This window comes from Lycorma delicatula, chromosome 5 (genome assembly GCF_047948215.1).
Source record: "Lycorma delicatula isolate Av1 chromosome 5, ASM4794821v1, whole genome shotgun sequence".
In the NCBI taxonomy this organism is placed as follows: Eukaryota; Metazoa; Arthropoda; class Insecta; order Hemiptera; family Fulgoridae; genus Lycorma; species Lycorma delicatula.
The window spans coordinates 108,807,183-108,830,345 of NC_134459.1; the positions used below are offsets into that span (position 1 = coordinate 108,807,183).

At 27.2% G+C, this 23,163-nt stretch overlaps 1 protein-coding gene across 1 annotated transcript; it reads left to right on the top strand.

The window, feature by feature from the left end:
• The first annotated feature begins 47 nt into the window (after positions 1 to 47).
• mRpL45 (mitochondrial ribosomal protein L45) lies at positions 48 to 16,491 on the top strand. The gene is made up of 7 exons (XM_075366848.1): positions 48 to 388; positions 5,835 to 5,939; positions 7,832 to 8,044; positions 8,759 to 8,910; positions 12,708 to 12,756; positions 13,489 to 13,638; positions 16,100 to 16,491. The coding sequence occupies exons 1-7, from the start codon at positions 347 to 349 to the stop codon at positions 16,427 to 16,429; spliced, it is 1,041 nt and encodes a 346-aa protein (XP_075222963.1). The 5' UTR covers positions 48 to 346; the 3' UTR covers positions 16,430 to 16,491.
• The last annotated feature ends 6,672 nt before the right edge of the window (positions 16,492 to 23,163 follow it).

The window sequence follows — 23,163 nt, forward strand, 5'->3', positions numbered from 1 at the left end:
ATAATATCGATAGTCAACTTTTTCTTGTAAGCGGATATGTCGCCGGGTTACAAAGTATAAATACATAGAAAATAAACTGCAGTGATTTAAAAAAGAACTGCAAACTTAAACTTCAGTTTTCAAAAAGAATTATTAAGTAATTGTAATACAAAATTAATAACAAAAAAAGCTCTCGTCAAAAACGTTAAAAAAGTTAATCGAGTCAAGATCAGACCTAGTACGATTAGTAGCGCAATTCAATTAGATTAGCTCGTTTCGGAAATGACGGTTCTAACGAGAGTTTAGGGTTAGGAAGGTTAATTTTTGTTTATTAAATAAATTCTGTTAACACACTTGTTTTAAGAGAATGTCTTTTCGAATTTTACTGAATCCTCGACTTCTTTATGTGGTAAATTAACAAATTAATAATATCTTGTTTTACTCCTCTTGTTTACTTTTAAGATGGGGTTGTAAATTTAGTTAATGAATAATTATAATTAATCTGAAAACATTCAGATAAATTATTCTCTGTTCTCAATTTTCTTTAGTATTTTTTACAAAATAATTATTACTTCCATTCCCTTTTCTGAAGAAATTTTATAATGCATGATTAGTATTGTTAAATGTGCTTCTAGCTACATTTACTAATTTAATGATGAGCAGTATACTAGTTGTTGCAGATTTTTTTAAATTTATAATCCACAAACATTTATAAACTTAATTCTGGTTAAATATGTGAAATAAATCAATAAATATTCTTAAAGTTGTGCTATACCTCTTTTGTTGATAAAGTATGAATCAAATTTTGTTTTTATCTGGAACTCACCAAAGTATTAGTTAAAGTTTTACCTGGCTTTTCACATACCGTGGATTTTACATAATAATTAAACTAAGAAATCTGTTATTTAACTGATTTTTGTCATTATATATAGCATTGTTCTGATATGTCACTAAAGTTGAAAATAGTTCCTAGAGCAGATTGTAGAATAAATTATTTTTCTCAGCTACACCACATATTCAAGTGTCAGTTACAAGTTGTCATGAGTATTCACAATAAAAATTGTATCATAACCTTTAGCAATATACATATTATAGTGTATATTCATTGTACGGTTACAGATTTTAATATAATTTGGATGATTTTTAACATAAAATTCACCTACACACTGTAAAGCAAGCAAATAAAAACTATACCTCTTTTGTTGATAAAGTATGAATCAAATTTTGTTTTTATCTGGAACTCACCAAAGTATTAGTTAAAGTTTTACCTGGCTTTTCACATACCGTGCATTTTACATAATAATTAAACTAAGAAATCTGTTATTTAACTGATTTTTGTCATTATATATAGCATTGTTCTGATATGTCACTAAAGTTGAAAATAGTTCCTAGAGCAGATTGTAGAATAAATTATTTTTCTCAGCTACACCACATATTCAAGTGTCAGTTACAAGTTGTCATGAGTATTCACAATAAAAATTGTATCATAACCTTTAGCAATATACATATTATAGTGTATATTCATTGTATGGTTACAGATTTTAATATAATTTGGATGATTTTTAACATAAAATTCACCTACACACTGTAAAGCAAGCAAATAAAAACTTTGTTTTATTTTTTAAGTTATGAAATGGGTTATGTAAATTTATTTTATTCCATACAGAATCCATGAAATAAAATGTATACATCCTTTAAAAGGTACAAAATTTATATAATTTGATTTCAAAAGTATACAAAATGTATGTAGTGAATTTAGGATCACTGAAATCAAGAATTTTAAGTTTATTGATTCTGTTTGTACAAATTTGTATTAGAGAATATCTGTTTGGTTATTTTTTTTAGATTAGTTATGCTTTTGTTTATTCTAAAACATTTTTTATTATGTCTTTTAGTCTTAGAATACTTATTATTATACTTTTTTTCTTTGTAATTTGGGAGCCTACAGTAGACTATTAAGTGCAAAACCTGTAGTGACAATTTTCCATTGCCAGTATTCAATACATCTGTTGCAATACTACCTGTTAAAAAGGGTAAAAACGCCTTTTCTCCTTCAAGTTCCATTACTTTTAAGCTAAACACTAACTCGTACCATAAATAATAGAAAATTTATGTCTTACTCAGGATTGTCATTTTTCTCAGATAAAATAAATTAAGTTATACTTAACTAAAACACTAGTTAGGCTGCATTAAAAGTGTCAAAACAGGGGCATTCCATTTAATTCAACAAATGATAAGTACATCACTATTTTTGATTTTGATGATATTTAGTATATGATAACTATCCACCTTGTAGTGGTCAAATAATACAGTTTTATATTTTTTTAAGTTGTTTTTTTGAGTAATAGACTATTTTCTAACTCACCAACAGGTAAAAATAGCCATTTTCGTCACTTTTTCCATGAGCTGTAGCATTCTTATTTTACATCATACAGAGGATCACAAAGGCTTTTTGAAAGAGTGAAGATGGAACTTCATCTAAGTGTACTCAAAATTCATTTTGTTATATAACCAAATCTTGTAATATTTACTGAAGTTACATTTACAAATTGTTGTTTTTTTCAAATTTTGAGCCTAAAGTAAATAATGAAGGGCTTAGGGTAACAGGCCTGTTTTTTACCTCAAGTACTCACTAATTACGCAATAGTTTTGGCTTTGTAATTTTCCTTCTTTTGTAAAATATATGAGAAATGTGGATGTACCATGGCATAAGTTTTTGACCAGCGATGTGACTGGACTTCATCCTGTATCACTAAAGGAAAATTTTGAGAGAAGTTTCCCATTACAATACATTCACCCTCCAACAAGTTAAATTAGATTGTTTCTTTGCAACAAAATGATACCTTTTTAGATTATTTAGATTTTCGGTAAGTTTACCAAAAGTACTCTTGAAATGGAAGAATTTGAGTAGTTCACAACGATCAACAGAAACCCACTGTTTGAAGATAATTTCAGAATCAAAATCCTCCCAGCTCTCTTGCAGTAATCTGAGTACTTCATTAGTGCCTGGACATTTTTCACACTGTGACAGCATGCATGTTTTATTTTCTATATCTCATACCATGGTTGAAAGGAGAATTATATAATCAAATTTCACTTTTAGAGCAGATTACATAAGTTTGGTAGGTGACATACACACACACACACACAAACAGAGTGAGTACCTGACCCACCAGCCAGAAAATTTAGGTCTTAAATCAGCAAATTTTGAAAAACCAATTTTTAAATTATGTTTTTCTTTGAAGGCGGTGTACAATTCTTTTAAGTTACATAAGATAAGCCTTTTTTGAATATTAATTTTCTTCTAATCAGCTTGTCTTACAGAGACATATCTTTCTTGCCCGGCATCAGTCAGCTGTGCTCATAATTCTGGTAAAAATCTTGGACACATTTAATAATATTTTCATCAATTACATGACTGGGTTTTTTGCCAATTTATGGCAAAATTCCACTTGTTTTAACTAATTGTTTGTGTCGACGGGCTAAATACTGACTAACACTAAACTCATTTTGAATTTTTAGAATGCTCCAGCTGCTCGGTAATAAGCTAAAAATATTAATTTATTGCCTGGGTTGATGTAACTGTTTTCATTTTATCTTTTATTTTATTGATTAATTCTTCGTATTCCCTACCTAAATCAGCATAATTTTGTGGTTCTTAACTGGTTTTTTCTGTAGAAATATTTAAATCAAAGGAATTGTTAATTTACTGGTAACTGACTCAGCTATTTTTGTAACTGTTTTTTAAAATTGGTTCCTTTGTGCTGCTTGATAATTTTTGAATCTTAACGAAGGAAATTCCAAGTGCTGAACAAGCTTTATTCACTGACTCAACTATAACACATTGAGGCTCAAATTTATCTTGACATTCTTGTTTGCTTTCTGTATCATCTTGTGGTTTTTGTATTTTTTTTTAAGCATTTGATACACAGTGCTCTGCCTGGAATTAATTTTAAACTTGGATTGCTTGTTGAAAGTGTCAAAAAGGTATTTCTCTATGATATTTCTTAGCCAGCTTAGTGTAACAGCTAAATGGGTCAGAGCAACTTTTCCCATTAATATGAAAATATTTATCTAAATATTTGGTTGTATGAAAAGTACAGATATTTTTTGTTTTTGTACATTCACTTCTTAAATATATCAATATTATTTGCTTAAACTCTAAAATATTGTGCAGTACTAAAGATCTATTGTAAGTCATTTTGTGATATACTGTTTCAGTGTGGATACCAATTGAACACTCCATAATCCATTTTTATAAAAGGCAAGGGTTCTTACAATAACAGTATAGTTCGTATACATTATAAAACTACCAGTTGCACCTCAATTTGTCTTATCCCAGTTTCTCCACAGCTAAAATAAAAATTTCTCCAATTAATAAAATTAAAAATAAGAGATATTGCATAAAAGAGAAGTTCACTGCTAATTAATTTACTTTGTAAACAAGTGTTCATTACCTAACCACAGTATTAACACTAGCAACAGTACAACATATCACATTGAAATCAAAACAGTAACTGAGCCTTTTACAATGTTTGCATTCAGAATTACAAACATTCATGTCCATGCATGTCTATTCACGTTCTTGTTTAAACATGAGTTTGTGTATAAGTCTACTTTAAGTAACAAACTATCTAGAATATAAGCTATCTCATTATAGACATATCAAAATATTTTGTATAGTAGTCCTACGTTATTATCTGAAAAATACATGCTGTAAATTTGTTGAATACATTGTTCATGGTTAGAAGGAACGGTGTTTTTAGTGGTTTTGATGGCTTCATTGCTTGTCAACCCCTTTGAGTAAAAAGATAGATTTTATATGGTTTTAAAGTACATAAAAATTACTTGTTGCTGTAAACATTTCAGAGTTTTGCCACCTGTCCCACATATGGTTTTTGGGCTTCAAAATCTTATGATTTGGCGGCCTTTTTTTTTAATGAAGGACATTCAGTAACAGTCCAATTTTTTTTATAAGTACTACTAGTACCTAAGAGTTAAAAGGTAAAAATATAGGCCTGTTACCCTAAGCCCTTCATTATTTATTTTGGGCCCAAAATTTGAAAAAAACAACAATTTGTAAACGTAACTTCAGTAAATATTACAAGATTTGGTTATGTAACAAAATGAATTTTGAGTACACTTTTCAAGATGAAAAGTTCCATTTTTACTCTTTCAAAAAGCCCTCTGTATGATGTAAAATAAGAATGCTACAGCTCATGGAAAAAGTGACAAAAATGGCTGGTTTTACCTATTGACAAGTTCAAAAATAGTGTAGTACTCAAGAAAAAAATTTATTTAAAATATAAAACAGTATTATTTGACCACTATAAGGTGGGTAGTTATCATATATCAAATATCATCAAAATCAAAAATAGTGATGCACTAAAATTTCTGAAAATTTGTTGAATTAAAATGGAATACCCCAACATGTTAAGTAAAACTTTTTGACTTTCAGTACAGTTATAAAACTCTTTTAATGGAGAATTATTTATTTATGTAATATTTTATATGTTATATGTTTAAAATTGCATTTGAAGTTTAAAAGTTTAAATACCCAAAATCCTTGTAAAATGTCCTGTAATTATGTTACTACATATATATATTTATTACATATATATATAAAATTTATATAATAAAGTTATATAATAATATAACTTTATTACGTTGAATAATTTTTTATTTCAATTGCTCAGTATTATTTTTTTAAAAATAATTTTACATATATATGCTGTTAACTGTTTATTTCTTAACATTATTATTATTTCTTTGTGATAGTGCTTTGTTGTTCTTTCAAAAATATGTTCGATTTTAAAGAGAGATATGTTCTGTTATTTATTTCTATAATTCCACAGGTCAGATGCGGGGATATATTGCAAACTAACAGTCCTTTGTATAATTCATCAAGATTTATTCAAAAACACTGGGATCCAAAATACAAAAAGTTACGAGCTGCTAAGGTATGTACTCCAAAATTATTAAAAAAATTATGGAATGAGAATGGATTTTGCAAAAACCAAACCATAAGTTAATTGTCAGAAGAGTTAATTGCCAAGTTTTCAGTATTTCCTCAACTATACCATTTGATTTTTTTTTATTCCATTTATTTAGTTTTTAGAAACATACAAATATTGTAAGTATTGTTAAGGATTGTTCATAATGAATGTTTGGTTAACTAATGGTCAACTCCAAAGCCTTCCCTGCAACATCCACTTTTTGCCTGATCCTTAAATCTCCATGATGTTAGATTAACTATATTGGAACTGATCATCTATGTTTTTAAGTAGACTGAATCACATTTTAAGGTTTTTATTTTCTGTTTGAATATCATTACTAATTCTCATAATAACATCTAATAATTTCATGGGTTTTTTCTATAAGTGTACTTAATTATTTTGTTCTTTTGAGATAGAATTGAATGGATTTTGCCAATTCTGTCCCTGATTGTTTCTTATTGGCTTGGATATCCAAATTTAAAGTATTCCAATAATTTTCATAGTATCAAGTGTGAGCTCTGATGATTCCAAGCTATTACATTATGACGGCAGCCAGACTCATAGGTAGTTTCAATAACTGCCATCATCAAGAAAGCATGAAATATAATAAGTAACATAAATTAGTTTGCGCATACTGTAAGCATATACATGTAATAATAATAATTCTATGTGGGATTGTACATGCTTTGAAACTGGCAGATAGAGAAGGAGAGAGAGAGCTACACAAGAGGCTCTTTGTACAGAACAGAGGCAACAACCAACATTTTTAATTATTCAGGTTTAGAATAGTTAATTCATTCTAACAATATTGTGTAATGTAATTAGTGATGCTGCTGGGTAAATAGCTGTTAAAATGAACCTTTGAAAAAGTGTGGTTCTTGGATTTTTAGATTTTATTTACTATAATCTTCATCATATTATGCTTTTAATGCAATTGTAGTAAATATGTTAAGGTTAAAAGATTTGCACAAAATATAAAGGAGTGAAGCTAATTTTTGAGATTAGAAACAAGAAAGATCTATTCTTCACTTTCCTTACTGAAGGAGTCATCTCCAAGTGCTAAAAATTTAGTAGGGTAGAAAATAAAGTAATGAACTAATAGATATAATGTTAAAAATTAAATTTCTTTTTTAATTTTGTGGACGTGGTTCTTCATGAATTTCTTTCAGAAGAAAAAGCAAATAACAATGAATATTATATAAGGAATATTATTTTTAAGTAATTTATGGTATTTTGTTTGGCCCATCAAAATAAAAGTCCTGATTTTTTGAGGAAAAAGCAATAGGTACTGCATACTTGCAACATATCATGTATTACTATATTTGCTTGTATTTAAGTCAACATAGACAAAAATTGTTACTAACTAACAACTGTTACTTACAAATTATTACTTACTTAAACTAATTCCAGTAGATAAGTCTTTTTTTTTTAATTTCTAGAACTAAAAATGATGTTGAAAGGAGGCAACATTTTGAGTTTACGTAGTAAAATTCATAAACAAGAGCTACATAGTAACCTCAAAGAAGATTTCTAGAAATGGTTAGAAAAATGTAGAAGTGGCAGGCAGTAACTTATAAAGAGTTGTGGGAGTGCTTTGAAGATGGATTTAGGTAGTAATTTACTGCAATAGACAACAGGCAGATAGAGACTGTACCAGTCATTTCTTCTTGCAAACATCAGTTTGATATATTTTTAAGAGCGAGTTTGAAAATGTATTCTACTATTCTTAAATTTAGTCGGAATTTCATAACCAGAGCAGGTGTTGTTTTGTGGTAACTGAAGGTTTTTTTTTTTTTTTTTATTATTGATAACATATAGTCTTATAATATTTATTTTATTTTAATTTTGTTTTGCAGTTTATTAAAGTTGATTTGCCTAATTATGAGGATACAAAGAAATCATATGATGAATTCACAGAAGAAGAAATACGTACTAAAATGAAAGAACAAGGAATTAAGCCTGAATATCCACATATTGAAAAACCAATGTTTATCAGTTCAACAGGAGAGGTATTTGAAGCATATGTACCTCCTGAAGGTGATGGAAAGGTTTCACCGATTTCGAAGGAAGTATGTGAATTAATTTATTCATTATATCTAAAACTTTGTCATTATTTTAAATGTGGTATTAATATTTTTAATTATTTTCTCTTAATTTTGTAAGTATAGATTTATTAAGTATTGAAAATATGTAAAAAAGTTTTATTTTAATGTATTTGCGATATACCACAAATTTGCTAGAAGGATGGATATAATCATGTGCTATTACAATTGCATCAGTTTATTTTAGGAGTTATTTCTGTTTCCATAGATCCTGGTAGAGGATAACAAGTTCAGAATCCTTTTTGTCAAGCTATAATGCTCAGATTGCTGATGATAATGATAAATAAATTTAACTGTGTGTGTGCGCACGCGCACATGATAAAAAGAACTATACACTATATATATATATAAATTTTAAACTATTTATCAAATAATTTTACAAGATTGGAAATCAGTGTAAGATATTAATTGCAGTTGGCTACTACAGGAGTATTAACTTATTCATTATTTAGTATGTGTATAGTAAATAATTTAAATTCTATTAAATAAATCACCTAGTATAGAATATATTGAGATAAGACTAATCTTACCTTGATTTTTAAAGTAACCTTAAATATAATTTAACTGTATGGAGGAATAATGTGAATCTTATAAAGATTAATTTCATTAAAATAAACAATACTATTAAAACAAATAAGTTCATAATTAATTTAGAGAATAAATTGGTATTTCTTTTTCTAGGGTGCAAAACAGACATGGGAATTTGTGGAGAAAAAAGGAAAATCTATGTTAGCTGTACGTAAAATTAGAAATTTCGATGAAGATTTTGAAGTTCGAGATTTTCTTAATTTAGCACAAGATGTTTACATTAAAGCTCATGAAACTATGGCAAAGTAATTCATTTTTACTAATTCTGGTTAAAAAAAAAAAAGATATGTGTATAACATTGTATAAAAAACACACACAAAACTTAATTATTTTACGCATATTTTTTATGCGAGAAGAATAATATTTAAGAAAGTATACTTTTGTATAATTGTTATTAATATTATATTTTGTAATTAAACAAAGTAATCTGTTTATTTATGAGCAATAGTGATAATCTAATCTACATACCTTCTTGGTTATACAAACATGTAAAATTGTATATGATGTAACAGTTAAGATAACAATTATGTTTTGTACTAAATTTAAAATAAAATTTTAAAATTACTACAACTTTGAGCTCTCAGAAGAATTGAACTTTGTGCTGTTCAAATCTGTTGATTGCATTTCTACAACAAACTATAAAAAAAATGTTGTCATACTAATGATTGATGCAGTGTTTATACTGTATTCTTACAGAGGCATTAATGTAAAAATTCTTAGTTCAGTTATCCTTTGAGTGATAACTTCATGCTGGTGTTAATGACAAATGACTGAAGCAATTGAAATGCTTTTTAACATCTTCACTGATAATTAATCTGTAGGCTCCTTTCCTTAGCGATTAAATTATTGGCCAAAAATGTATTAATTCACTAAGTGTGTTTTATTATTCTAATAAAAATTATGAATACATCCACTATTTATTTTTTCCAACTATTGAATAGCATTTTTAATAGTAATTACCTCTAAAAATTGTTTCATATTGTTTATCAAAGATGCAACAGCATTGAATCTCAACAAATGTTAACTTTTTTTTTTATATTTGTCACTTTTAATAGTTTGTTAAATATGTTTTTAAAAAAGGGCAATTCTTTTTAACTTATCAAACAAACATGTGAGTCCATTTTTAACTCTTAAGTTATAAAAATAACTTTTTCAACTATTTTTATAAGTATTGTACACTAATATAACTCTGAACGTGTGTGTAATCTCTACCTATACCCAAAATATTTAAAATAGTAGAATAAATATTACAAAATCATCAGCTTATTACAAAAGAAACAAATTATAAAAAAAAATCTTGAAGCACAAAACAAAAAATAAATGAGTCTGAAAATTATACCAATTTTCCCTACATAAGAACATTAAATTAGTGTAAGGCATTTTGAAATACTTACCAGGTCTAAAACATGAAAACTCTATATTTTTATACATTTTTAAAACACGAAAAAAATTTCTTTATGAATAGTAGAAATGTAAAGAAACAAAAAAATTCTAACTGCAAACTGCTGAGCATTTGAACAATGCCATATTTCATTAGGTGACAGCACATTACCACACTTAACAGTATTAAATCACTATGGTTGAATAAAGCAATAAAATACTGTTTACTTTAAAAGTTAAGTAAAAAAGGCCCTGTAAACATATTTCTCAAACATTGGGATTATTTCATTCCTGCCTTTGCATTTTTTTTCAACAGGAGTTACTTCTCAAGAACAGAATGAGATGAAGTTTTAAAATTTACTTTTTTTAATCTTTCATATTTTGTTTATTTTTATTTGATTTATTTTTTAATTAGTCAAACTATTAAGCATATTGTTACAAACAGAAGATACCTCATTTGGTTCCAATGATATTTTCAAATAACTGATTTATGGGAGAAATCATTAGATCGAGAAAATATTCAAATTCCAAAAATAAAGAGTAATTCAATCAAAAGAACTGATATTGTGACAATTTTCATCATCTAAGAAAAATACATGAACTCTTTAAACCTTTATAGAAATAGAGATAAATATTTGTATAGTTTTTATCAGATGTTTCTATAAAAATCTTTGAATTGTTTGTGATTTAATTAAAAAAAAAAAAAAAAAAAAAAAAACTTTAGTATAAACTATTTATAAAGAATATTATTATTAATTTTATAGTTATTTTGTATATAACAACATTTAATCACAAGTAATACATTTTACAAAATATAAAGCAGTCAAAATTAACTTTAGGAAATTAATTATTATTGGTGCTTGTAATGTTTAAATTAAAAATAATACTTTGTTACTATGAAATTTAAAAAAAATATAATAATTTTTGCTACATAATGTTAGCTAAATTCATTAGGAATTAATTTCTCTATCAGAAATAACTACATAAATACCAATACAATGCATAAATACCATTACCAGCAGAATTTTACTCTCATCTGTTATCAACAGAGGGAAATGATGTTTACTATAGCCTTGTGTTCAGTGCTAGGGTGCAAGTATAAATATCCATTAAACTTTTTTCTTTTTCTTTGTGTACAAAAACTTACAATGTTACAAAATGATATAATATTTAAGGTTAGTAAACATAACCAATGTGGTGTAGTGATATACAAGACTTTCTAATAAAAATGTATATTCTTGTTATATATATATATATATATATATATATTTAATTACAGTCTAGCTTACAAAAGAAAATACCTGAGTTGAACTATTATAATTTTATAGTTATATAGAGAAAAATTTAAGATTAATTTTATAATTAGATATAAGAAAAATACCTTATTGTACACAAAATTAAAATCTGTTAAAATAAAAATATTATTTTATTAACACTCTGTTTAAAAAGGAAAAAATCATTTTTAAATGCAGGAAAGCTCACTTTTCAATTCTTTTTTTTGGTATTACTGATTTGCGAGCTCCATAAAAAATTATTAAAAAGGTGAAATATTAACTATTATTATCTGCTTAGTAGACAGTTTGACAGAAATTTAAAAATGTAATTTCTACAAACTAATAATGTGTATCAAGAAATGAAAAAGCAGTTTTTACTTTCCAGGAATATATCTTTAGAGTTATTCTGTGAGAAAGAAAGTATAGAAATCAGTCAAAAAATGGGGTATGGGTTTTTCACATTTTTACATAAATTATACTAAAGTAATTAGACTGGTGTAGTTTACTATATGACTGTTAAATGCTGTATGTTTATTTAGGGATTAGAACTATGATTTTTTTTTAAAGTAGTAACAATAATTTGTATTATTGTTCTTACATAGAATTATATTCCTTCAAATTTAAGCCAGCTTTTTTTTTATTTCAGTAGTATGATAAATATACCAAATAGAATATGTTTTTATTACTGCTGATAGATCATGGATATATCTATAATATTATCTTTTGTGTGAAAATAGAATTAGTATGAATATAATGAATTTCCTCTTTTAACTGAATTGAACTGTTGCACTATAAAAACAAAAATATTTAAAAACAATGTTGATACAAATTCCAAGTAAATTTTTATATAAAATGATTAAGTAAACTTCAACTGAAAATTAATCAAAGTAGGTAAATGTAAAAGTATAGTGTATCCTCTGAACCATACTTGCAACCCCCTCCACCGCTCATACACCAAACATACACAGGTATGCATAAAATATCATATGAAGATAAAAATATTCCCAATACTTAAGTAAATACTAAGTCAACATAGAATTGCATAAGAATTAACATGAAAATGTGTATTTTTTAGATTGTTTGTTTTTACATAATATCAAATCATAGAACTTGAACATTACGTATACCAAAAACAGGATGAAACAATATTTTTCAGAAATTGTATAATAAAAATAGTGTATTTGTTGGTGTTTGAATGAGTTCTTATGTTCTCATTATAATAAAAACTCAGAATAAGGACTTTAATGTGGCAAAACAGGCTATTTTTCTTTTTATAACTATTAATTACAAGATTTTATTTTACTATTATAAAAACTTAACATTAGTCAATTTACTTGTTTAAAATTATTTGTTCTCATTTTATTTAGCATTACATTTCATTTTTTCAGCCGTGATAAAGAACTTCTCCAACAATATGTTACTGAAAAAGCATATCCTGTGAGTATTTATAACTTCTGTACTTTTTAATAATTCATTTAAATTAATTATTACTGCATTTTGTATTCGATTAACTGATTACAATAAAGTTAAGATAAATACATACTAATATCTGTCAGTGAGATTTTTTAATTTTGTTTTTAAATGATGAATTGGTAGTCATAATACTTAATAGACAGAAGTATTTTTTCATTAATATGCATTTAAAGCATATAATATAAAAATTGTAGGATGGTTTAAAAACTGTTTGGGAAAGAAGTGTATGATAAAAAAAATGTATTCTCATAATAAAAAAAAATATATTACTTGTAAATGCTAATATGAAATCCTGAGTAGGATTATTAACTGTATTCTTCTCAATCTGATGGTTATATAATACCTTAGACATTTTAGAGAGTAACACCCTGAAAATTAATCATGTAAATTAATCATTAATATAGTAAATATAATATGCTAGTGGCCAAAGCCTCATCTAGTAAATTGGTATCCAGGGATCACCAAAGATAAAGTATGTTGAGTACAATTCCACCCTATATGTGATACTGGTTTATCACTATCGTAACATAAATGATGTTGGCATTTTTTACTACCAGTTACTTCTTTAATATTAGATAAAGAACATTTAAAAGTGGATATCACTTAAAATATAGATAAAATAACAATGAAATTATAATTATTAGTATCATTCTAATATGATTTTACTTATTTTTAATGTTTGTATTATTTTTTTAGGAGGCAGTATATAACATTGACAGAAAAACAATACACTGGAAGTTTTTACAGTCAATTGAACCTCCACGAATGGTACATGCTAGGACCACAAGTATCATTACAAAAGATAATGTTTTTGGACAGCTTACAGTACGATTTCACACACAACAGGTTTGTTGGAACTAATGCTGTTATTTTGATTTCTAATTTTTAAATTATTGAACATACTTATCATCACCATAAGGGATATTGTTCTACTTTCATTAAAACATTCAACAGTATTAACAGTTTTTATCACATGAAATGTACTTCATGTAAATATATAAATAAAACATTTTATTTTTACTGTGTAATATAGTGAAAAATAACTTTTTCTACCATTATACTAGGCATGTTTTTAAAGTAAGTACCGTTTTGAAATTGAAAAAAACAAGTACACTATTCTTAACAATTTTATTTTTATGTGAAAGCCTGTACTTTAATCTACTTTTCTACATAATTGCCACCAATATTAAGGCACTTGTCGTATCATGCAACCAGCTTTTGAACACCATCATCATCAATAATTTAAGCATTCGGTCACAATTTCATAGACAACACTTCTTCACATAGATTCAACTTCAGAGAGTGAAGAAATCATAAAGTGTCTGTTTTCTCTCACGTTTTCATCAACTTTCTGCACCAAATCTTCAGTAAAGACAGAAGGCCATCCATTCTGTTCCTTATCATGAACATTCTGGTGGCCATCTTTAAAAGCTCTAACCCATTTGTGTACCATTCCATTGCTTGTATTGCTTTCTCTGAACACTTCACTGATCTGACGAGGAATTTCAGCCACTTTTACACCTTTAGCACTAAGAAAACGAATCACACCATGTATTTCACAGTTGGCAGGATTCTTGATCAGCAGAGGCATTTTAAATACTCACAAACAAACATAAACACAGTCGAATATTTCCGTAATGGTGTCTGTGGCTTGCCAACAGATGCGGGTACACAGTGCACATGTGTGGAATGCCGACCGCAGCGTAGCAGCGGCAGAATTTCAAAACGGTACTTACTTTAAAAATATGCCTCATACAAGTCTGTTACTATAATTTCTCTGTTTGATTGAGGTCTAAGCTATTCTTTGCATCCATCCATCTTTGAGTCTTTGCACCCAGTGACTTTTAGTACCTTCTCTTTTTACTTTCACAGCTGTAGCAATATATTCTGCTATATTATCTGTAACTATAATGAGAAAGCATACTGATCGCTTAAAAAAAAGATCTAAAAATAGGTATTTTTTAAGTTTTGGGCCTTAAAGAAACATTTAAAACGTTTTTTTTAATAAAATAAAATTAATTTAGATAAATTGTTAATAATCGGTGAAAATAATTAATTTTATTCCAGTGCTCTGAAGTCCAAAAAATTTCTTTTTGTCAGACAGATGTTCATGCAATGTACTTAACATATGTATGTATGTATATGTCGCTCATATGTATATATATGTTGATCTGATAACTCTGGACCACATTGACATATCTTTTTCAAATTTAGTAGACAGATACTACCTTTGCAGGGTGGTGGGAGGGTAAAAGAATGTATTAAAGTTTTGCAAAAATAGGAAAAAGTGGTGAGGATATTTTCACCAAAATAAAATTTAAAATCTACTGGGACAGTTTAGCAAAAACATTTGTCCACAAAAGTTGAAGTTTTTTTATCTAGGTAACAAATTAAGAAAAATCTTTATTTAATATTCACCCCTCCCCCCCAAAAAAAGACTATATATTTTTATTTTTTAGCTATATCTTGCTTCAGAAAAGGAGTTAATGGGAGTATTTATATTTTCTACATCAATAGGCTTTCAAATCGGTATAACAATCTTGCCTATCTCGCTGCAATGACCTGTGGTAACAAAAATATTTTTTTTAAATTTAAATCCAATTTGCAAGTTATCCATTGCATTTTAAATATAAAAATCTTAATTTTTTAAGCCCTTATTATTTAGTATTTCTTGAAAAAAAATTAGCCAAATATTTTTACCCCTTCCTACAATATTCCAATTTGTTCATTTAGAATTATGGCTTTATCTTTATACTATTAAATAGTTTTAAAAAGTTATTTTTTTAAATTTATTATCACCACTTAAGGATTACATTCTTAAAAATTAATTTTATTATAAAGATATTATAGAGGTTAAAATAATTGAAAAAATGAATTTCATAACTTCCTGGTTATGCAATTCATGGCCGGCATTTTTTTACCTTTCTGAAGTATCAATAATACTTTTGATATAAACTCTTTCTCCATCTAAACATGTGACCTAATTAAATACTTTTTCTCCCTTCATTTTTATCAAGCTTTCTCCTTTTGTAAAAATATCTAGCTATAAATTTCTAAGCTCTAACTTTATCAGTTATGTGATAGCTCTTTATAGTAATTTAACTATTATTCTTTTTGTATAAAATTTCATTATTATATTTATGGGTAAATTTGAAATTTGATTCTGGTTTCTATAATTCATTTATTACATCCTTTATTGTTATTGTTAGAAATACTGTAAATTTAATTACTGGTTTTTCTATTTACTGTTAAATTTATTTTAGTAAATAACATATATGTTTACTAATGTTAATTTTTACGTAAACAGGTGTTAGCAGTTTACGATCGATTTGGAAGATTAATTCATGGAAGTGAAATACTTGCAAAAGATGTCCTAGAATACATTGTTTTTGAAAAACATTTAAGTAATCAGTATGGTACTTGGCGTATACATGCTAAAATCATACCAGACTGGAAACCTTTACCAGAACCAGGTAGAATGACTTACGTTGTTGAAAAGGAACAGTCTTCAGATTCTAAAGGAGTATCTACAGTGCCTGATGATTTGAAACGATCTAAAGAACCTCCATCAGTACCAAATGATATTAAACCAGTTGCTTCTCCTTCAGGAACAGCAAAAACAGTAGAATTTTTATAAGTTATATTATTATAAATGTGTTTTCTAGTTTAGTTATGTTAATAAACAATATTTACAAGTTGTGTAATGGATACTTTCTTTCCCATTGAAATTTTCCATAACATGTTTTTTTATTAACCAGAAGAGGTTTTTATTAGATTACGTTTTTATCAGATTTTGCTCCAGAAAATCTCTATTTTCATTTTTTTTCACTTAGTAAGTAATTTATTTAGAGTTTTCACAAGAAGGTTGTTACAGGTGCTCTGGGATTGTTACACCTTAAAATTTCTCCCAGAAAACTAAAACCATTTCGGTAAATATATCTTAAACTTAAAAAAAGTAAAGGTTTATTTCATTTTATTTCTTTATGAAAATCATTCATCAATTAATAATCATACAAAATTGACAAATATTTTAGAAAAGGTTGTATTTGGGTTTCAGAACTACAAAATGCTAGAGACCTTAGCAAGGGAGTTTATTACTAAACTGCAGTGATCAACTGAATACTTCATTGAACAGATAGGATGCACATTAGAAATCTTTGTCTTGTTGTTAGAGCTAATTTAGCTCATTTTTTCTAATGTCATCATTGCCAATTAACTTCTTACCACACAGCTCCTCATTGAGTGGACCAAACATGTGGAAATACTATGGGCCAAATCAGGATTGCATAGGAGATGAAGTAGTACTTTGTGATGCAATTTGTTGATGGTTTCTTGAGTTATGTGAAGCTAAATGTTATCATTAAGCAGAATGCCTTTGTGCTGAGCTCCAGGGTGTTTTTCTACACTTTTGACTTCACTTTGCTTTTGACTTCACAATTCCAAGCCACTAGAGCATGCAGGATACTCGAGGATACTCAAAACGAATATATACTCCTATATTTCTCCTATACTCAAACGCCCAGATTTTAACCAGATTTGTGTTTTGATAAAAGATGCTTGGGAATGTGTATTTCCAGGGAATTAGTAAAGAATAGTTTTTAAAAATGCGGAATATCTAATGAACTTGATGGTAGTGTGAAGACTATCACCTTTGGCAGAGCGACATGGAGACGTGAAGGATTTTACATGGCACCAGATGTTTACAATGTTCACCTGTGTCGAAATTGGCGGCATTTGTAACAACGAAGAACATCTACAACTTCTTTGGCCTTACGTGAAGAGAAGTCGGCAAACAACCTGCCCTCAGACTGGACGCCTAAAAACAGTTCAGAACTCAACTGGAAGACAACAACCTGGCTGACGTTGGTCTCCTGCTGGTCGAGGGAACTCGTGGTCGGAGGTTAAAATCCAAGTCGTTCAAGCATTCAGGACAGTTAAGCTAAAAGGTCATGCAACGAGTCGGCGTATCGATGTCTCGAACACGAAAAATATTCCAAGTCCTCACATAGACAATTATAAGGGGGATCAGTTTTTCTAATTTTTCTGACTTCCTGTTCGTCCAAGACCAAAACACCCCCGGGTCTCCACCGATCTGGGCCCACTCTATCTTATGACCCAAAATCCAAAAAACCCCAAAAATTACTCCCCCCCAAAAAAATCTTCGCCCGAGTTTCAATTTTTATTTTTGGTGGCGTATTTTGTGGCAATGGTTGGATAAGTCAGATATTACCGGAAACGCCTAGCAACGAAGGATTTTACATGGCGCCGTTTTTTGTTTTTTTTGACGGGGTAATTTTTTGGGGTTTTTTGGATTTAAGGTTTGGAGATAGCGGACAAAATTTGAATAATCTTAACATTAACTAAAAATCCAAGAGCAAAGGTTTTTCTGGGCTAGTCCAAAATTGGTATGGCATCTATTTTAAGTGATGACAAATAAGCCTCAGTTTTTTAGCACTTCTTCAACTTTGACTTCATAGCATTATTAGTCCTTTAATTCATTTCCCAAAGGATCTCTACTATTTGAATAACACAGAGCAACAAAATTACATTACTTTTTAGCACAAGGAACAAGATATGTGATCCTAATAGAATTTTTCATGTTGAATTCAGATATGTAAATAAATTTTCTTCAACACCCACCATTTTTTGAGATTCTACAAACATAAGAATTCTGAATTAATTGCACTGAAAATTTCTAGTTGCGATGTTATATACCAGTCACATTTGTGGCGGTGGGATATTTTGGACATTTATGATAGGATGTGTAGAAGTATTGGGTTTGTGTGCTTTAGAAAACACTTAAAAAGGGAGTGCTTCAAGTTTGATTTGTTGTAACAAAATGCTTTTGCATGTATGAAATTGTAAATTACATATTTAATTTAGGTTGTAATTTTCTAGCTGAAACCTGTAATTATTTTTTGTAAATGTAGTCTAGAACTTTATATTTAATGTGATTGTATAAATTGTTAAGTGTTACAGTAGTCTGATTTCACTAAACCGATCTCTTATTTATGAATATAAATGTGTTTTTAAATTTTAAGCGAGTTTCAAAGTTTGAGGTTATTTTATATAGATGAAGACAAATTGCATTTGTAGTTTGTATTGTAGTTCAATTAGTGCATTCAAAATTACACTTTCCAAACTCTAGATAATTATCATAATAATTGATTTATCTGTTTTGTTACATAGATTACATTCGTATTCTTGTCTGTTAGTTTCATTTAATCATTGGTGTTTATACTGGATAAATTTAAGTTCAATATTTTATACATATAAATAAATTATGAATTTTATTACATTTGCATTGAGGTATAAAATTTAATATGTGGTGTCGTGTGTTTTTTTCATGTATAATAATAGTTATTAACATTGCTGAGAATTGGCTAGGAAGGTATAACACAGTATTGCCTACATATTTGTATCAACATATTATTTGTGAGGTATGTTTATGGTTGGTTAATGTGTTTGTTTATTGGTTTTGTGTTGCAAAAAGATTGTTTGCTAGGATACTGCAATTAGAGGATCCCACAGCATATATTGTCATTTGTTTTTATCATTATCTACTTTTAAATACCACTGATAAATTTTCAAATTAATTTTTCCCTGAATATTATATTTGATACACTTTTGCTGTGCTGTGTGTTATGTGAAATAAAATAATGTCAGACTCTTGAAGGGAACTAAACTCATGATCAGTAAGAAAAGAATTATTTTTACCAAATGGTTTTATTTAATATTATTGCACTGTTACATAACAGCAAAGAATTTTTTATTTATTTATTTACCATACATTTGTATGGTAAGATGATAAAAAATTTTATGTGTTTTTGTAAAAAATAAAAAAATTATAATTTATAAATAAACAAGTATAAAATAGATAAAAAATATTTTTCAATTAAAAATGAAGGATGTTTTATAATCACTTAATGGATTATTGATAACAACAGTGTAACAGGTAAATATAATCAAAAATAATCTGCATAATTATCTGGCCATCCAGATTTATTTCAATACAATTTTAAAGGTGAGTTGTAGTAATTTTTAAAAAGATTATCATTTATTAGAATTGCTATTTTTCTATTTAATGACCTTATCCATGATTTTACCCAACACAATAATGATATTTTCTCATTTCTCATTTCTCTTTTTAATGTCAAAGTGAACCAAATTTATTTTAGTGCCAACATTTTTTTTAAAACCACATTCCTTCAGTTGATTCTGACGATTTTTATTGAGTAGTGTTGCTACTGATGACAAGGAACTGTAGAATTCTGAAAAAAATGTTCTGGTACATATTTTAATGTAATTATAAAATGAATTGTAATTAATTATTTTTAATAATAAAAAATAAGGCTAAATATTTTTATTGATTTTTAATATTAATAATTTAATATTAATTAATTAATTAATATTAATATTAATTAATTATTTAATTTTATATTAATGATTTTTAATATTAATTTAATATTAATATTTTATTTAAAAAATAATATGCATTTCATACAAAAGTTTGATTATTTATTTACTTTTACCAATTTATGTATTACATAAAAACACAAAATGTGTATGTATTACATTCAGTATTTATAATATTGAAATACTTTTTCATTTATTATGCATATATTATTAAAAAGGATTAATATACTAATAATAAACAAGCTAGTAATTACAAACATACACTTTATTTCTTATTCTTTTATTTTAGATTGTTTGTTTAACAGACAGTTAACAAATGAAGTTTTGGAAGAAAGATTTTTTTTTTGTATGTGTATTTTTTTTTATAAGATGTATTTGAAGAAGTCATCATATGGTAGAAGATCCAAAAGCTCCTTTCTGGTAAATTATCCACCAGATTAATTCATTTTCTTGCCAAAATCCATTATAATAACAGCTTAAATAAATAAAATATTCTTTTGACTGTTACATAACTGTGCAATAATAAATAAGGCCATTTGTTAAAAATTATTTTTTTCTACTGATCATGAGTTTAGTTCCCTTCATGAGTCTGACAATATTTTATTTCACATCACATACAGCACAGCAAAAATGTGTAAAATCTAATACTGAAATTTGAAAATTTATCAGTGGTATTTAAAAGTACATGATAAAAATAAATGACGATTAGCCAGTGGGACCCTCTAATTGCAGTATCCTAGCAAAAAATCTTTCTGCAACACAAAACTAAGAAACATATTAACCAACCATAAACATAACTTATAAATAATATACTGATACAAATATGTTGGGAATACCATATTGTATCTTACCCAGCCAATTCAATAGTTAATTACTATTATACATATTAAATTTTAAGCCTGTATGCAAATATAATAAAAAAATTAATTTCTACCATACACATAAAATTTTGAACTTAAATTTATCCAGTATAACTTCAATAATGATTAAATGAAAGTTACAAAGGATGCAAGTAACAAAACAGATAAATTAACTATTATGAAAATTACCTAGAGTTTTGAGAAAGCAATTTTAAATGCATTTGTTGAAAGACAAGACAAATATAATACAAAACAAATACAATTTGTCTTTACCTGTACAAAATAACCTCAAACTTTGAAACTTGCTTAAAATTTAAAAACATATTTATACTCATAAATAAGAGACCGGTTAAGTGAAATCAGACTACTGTAACACTTAACAATTTACACAATCACATTAAATATAAAGTTCTAGACTACATTTACAAAAAATAATTACAGGTTTCAGCCAGAAAATTACAACTTAAATTAAATATGTAATTTACAATTTCATACAAGCAAAAGCATTTCATTCAACAAATCAACCTGAAGCCCTTGCTGTTTAAGCCTTTACGCCTTTACAAAAGTACACACCCAATACTTCTCTACATCATATCATAAATGTCCAAAATATCCCACCCCCACAAATTTTCCAGGTATAGTACATAGATATGGTAACTAGAAATCTTGAGTGCAATTAAACTGAAATTCTGTATGACCATATCATATATAGTTACCCATTCAAACTATATAACCCCCCAATTTTATTTAATGCTGTAATCAGTAAAAAGAAAAGAAAAGAAAAGTTGCTTACTAAATGCAGGTGGATAATTTTTATTTTTCACCTTACTTTACTTTTTGAATTTTGGGATTCTATTTATGGAGTTTATCGTAAACTTACCCTAGGCAAGTTACAATCTTACCTAAGACACCTTGACATTACAATATTACCACAAAATCATTGTAATAATAATCATGATAAATTAATCTGTAAATTGGTTTTGGTAATTTTTTCCTTTTTAGCAGATAAAAAAGTATTGAAGTTTCTTAATTGAACTGTATGTACTTTTTTCTTCAACCTTTACTACATAAAATTGACTAATTTTAGTAATTTTTATTTTTTTGGAGAAAGTTCCTCCATTGGTTTAGTTTTAACTTTTGTTCATGTAACATACAAGGACAATTTTTAAACAAAAATTATGGCCTATTTACAGATGTAAATTACAGTAAAACTAATTATGAGAATTATTGAGAAATAATAATATCCAACCAAAAAATAACCATAAAAATCCAACCATTAAATCTAACTATAAAATAAAATTGAAAAATGGAAAATGTGATTTAGTTGTAATTCCTGGAGATGTGACCAAGTCAATTACAACCATTGTATGTCAGGGTTAATACATTTTTTAAAGATCGTATTTGTGCACAATACAATTAGTGGTTGACTGAAAAAGATCATCCCCTTACATTGAACGGCAAAATTAAACATGCATCACTAGCTGTGATTGTAGAATGGATTTCAAAATTCATTATCATATTATTTGCCATCAGAAGTCACATTATTTCTTAATATGGAGTTGTAACAGCATAATAAATACTTTGCAATCAATTTTGTAAAGCGTTTTCATGAAAATTCAAATAAATTACTTCAAAACTTAGAGCATATTGTATCAGTTTCTAAACATTTTTTTTTTTACATTTCATCTCTTACTGTTATGAAGAAGCAGACTTTTTTCATACAGGGAATTTTTTATTGATATATCCATATCTTAAATAATAAAACTGAAAAATGTAATAACTTAAAACAAAGACTAAAATTTATTGAAAAATAAAGTAACACCTTTTTCTATTACTTAAATATTGACCTTATAAAGTTTTTACCAAATTAAGGATTGCTAAGTTGTTAGTACATAAATTAGCATCAATTTCTAGTTGTTAAAGCTAATAAAAAATTGAATGTATTATTTTAAATTTTAGTGGTATTTTTTTAAGTCTAATTTATTTTTACTTTTCTGACTGTAGTTTATTTTTATTTAGTAGCCATAGCTATAAAGGGAAAGTATATACAGTACCATTCAATGAAAAGTAACAAATAACTATTAATACACAATTT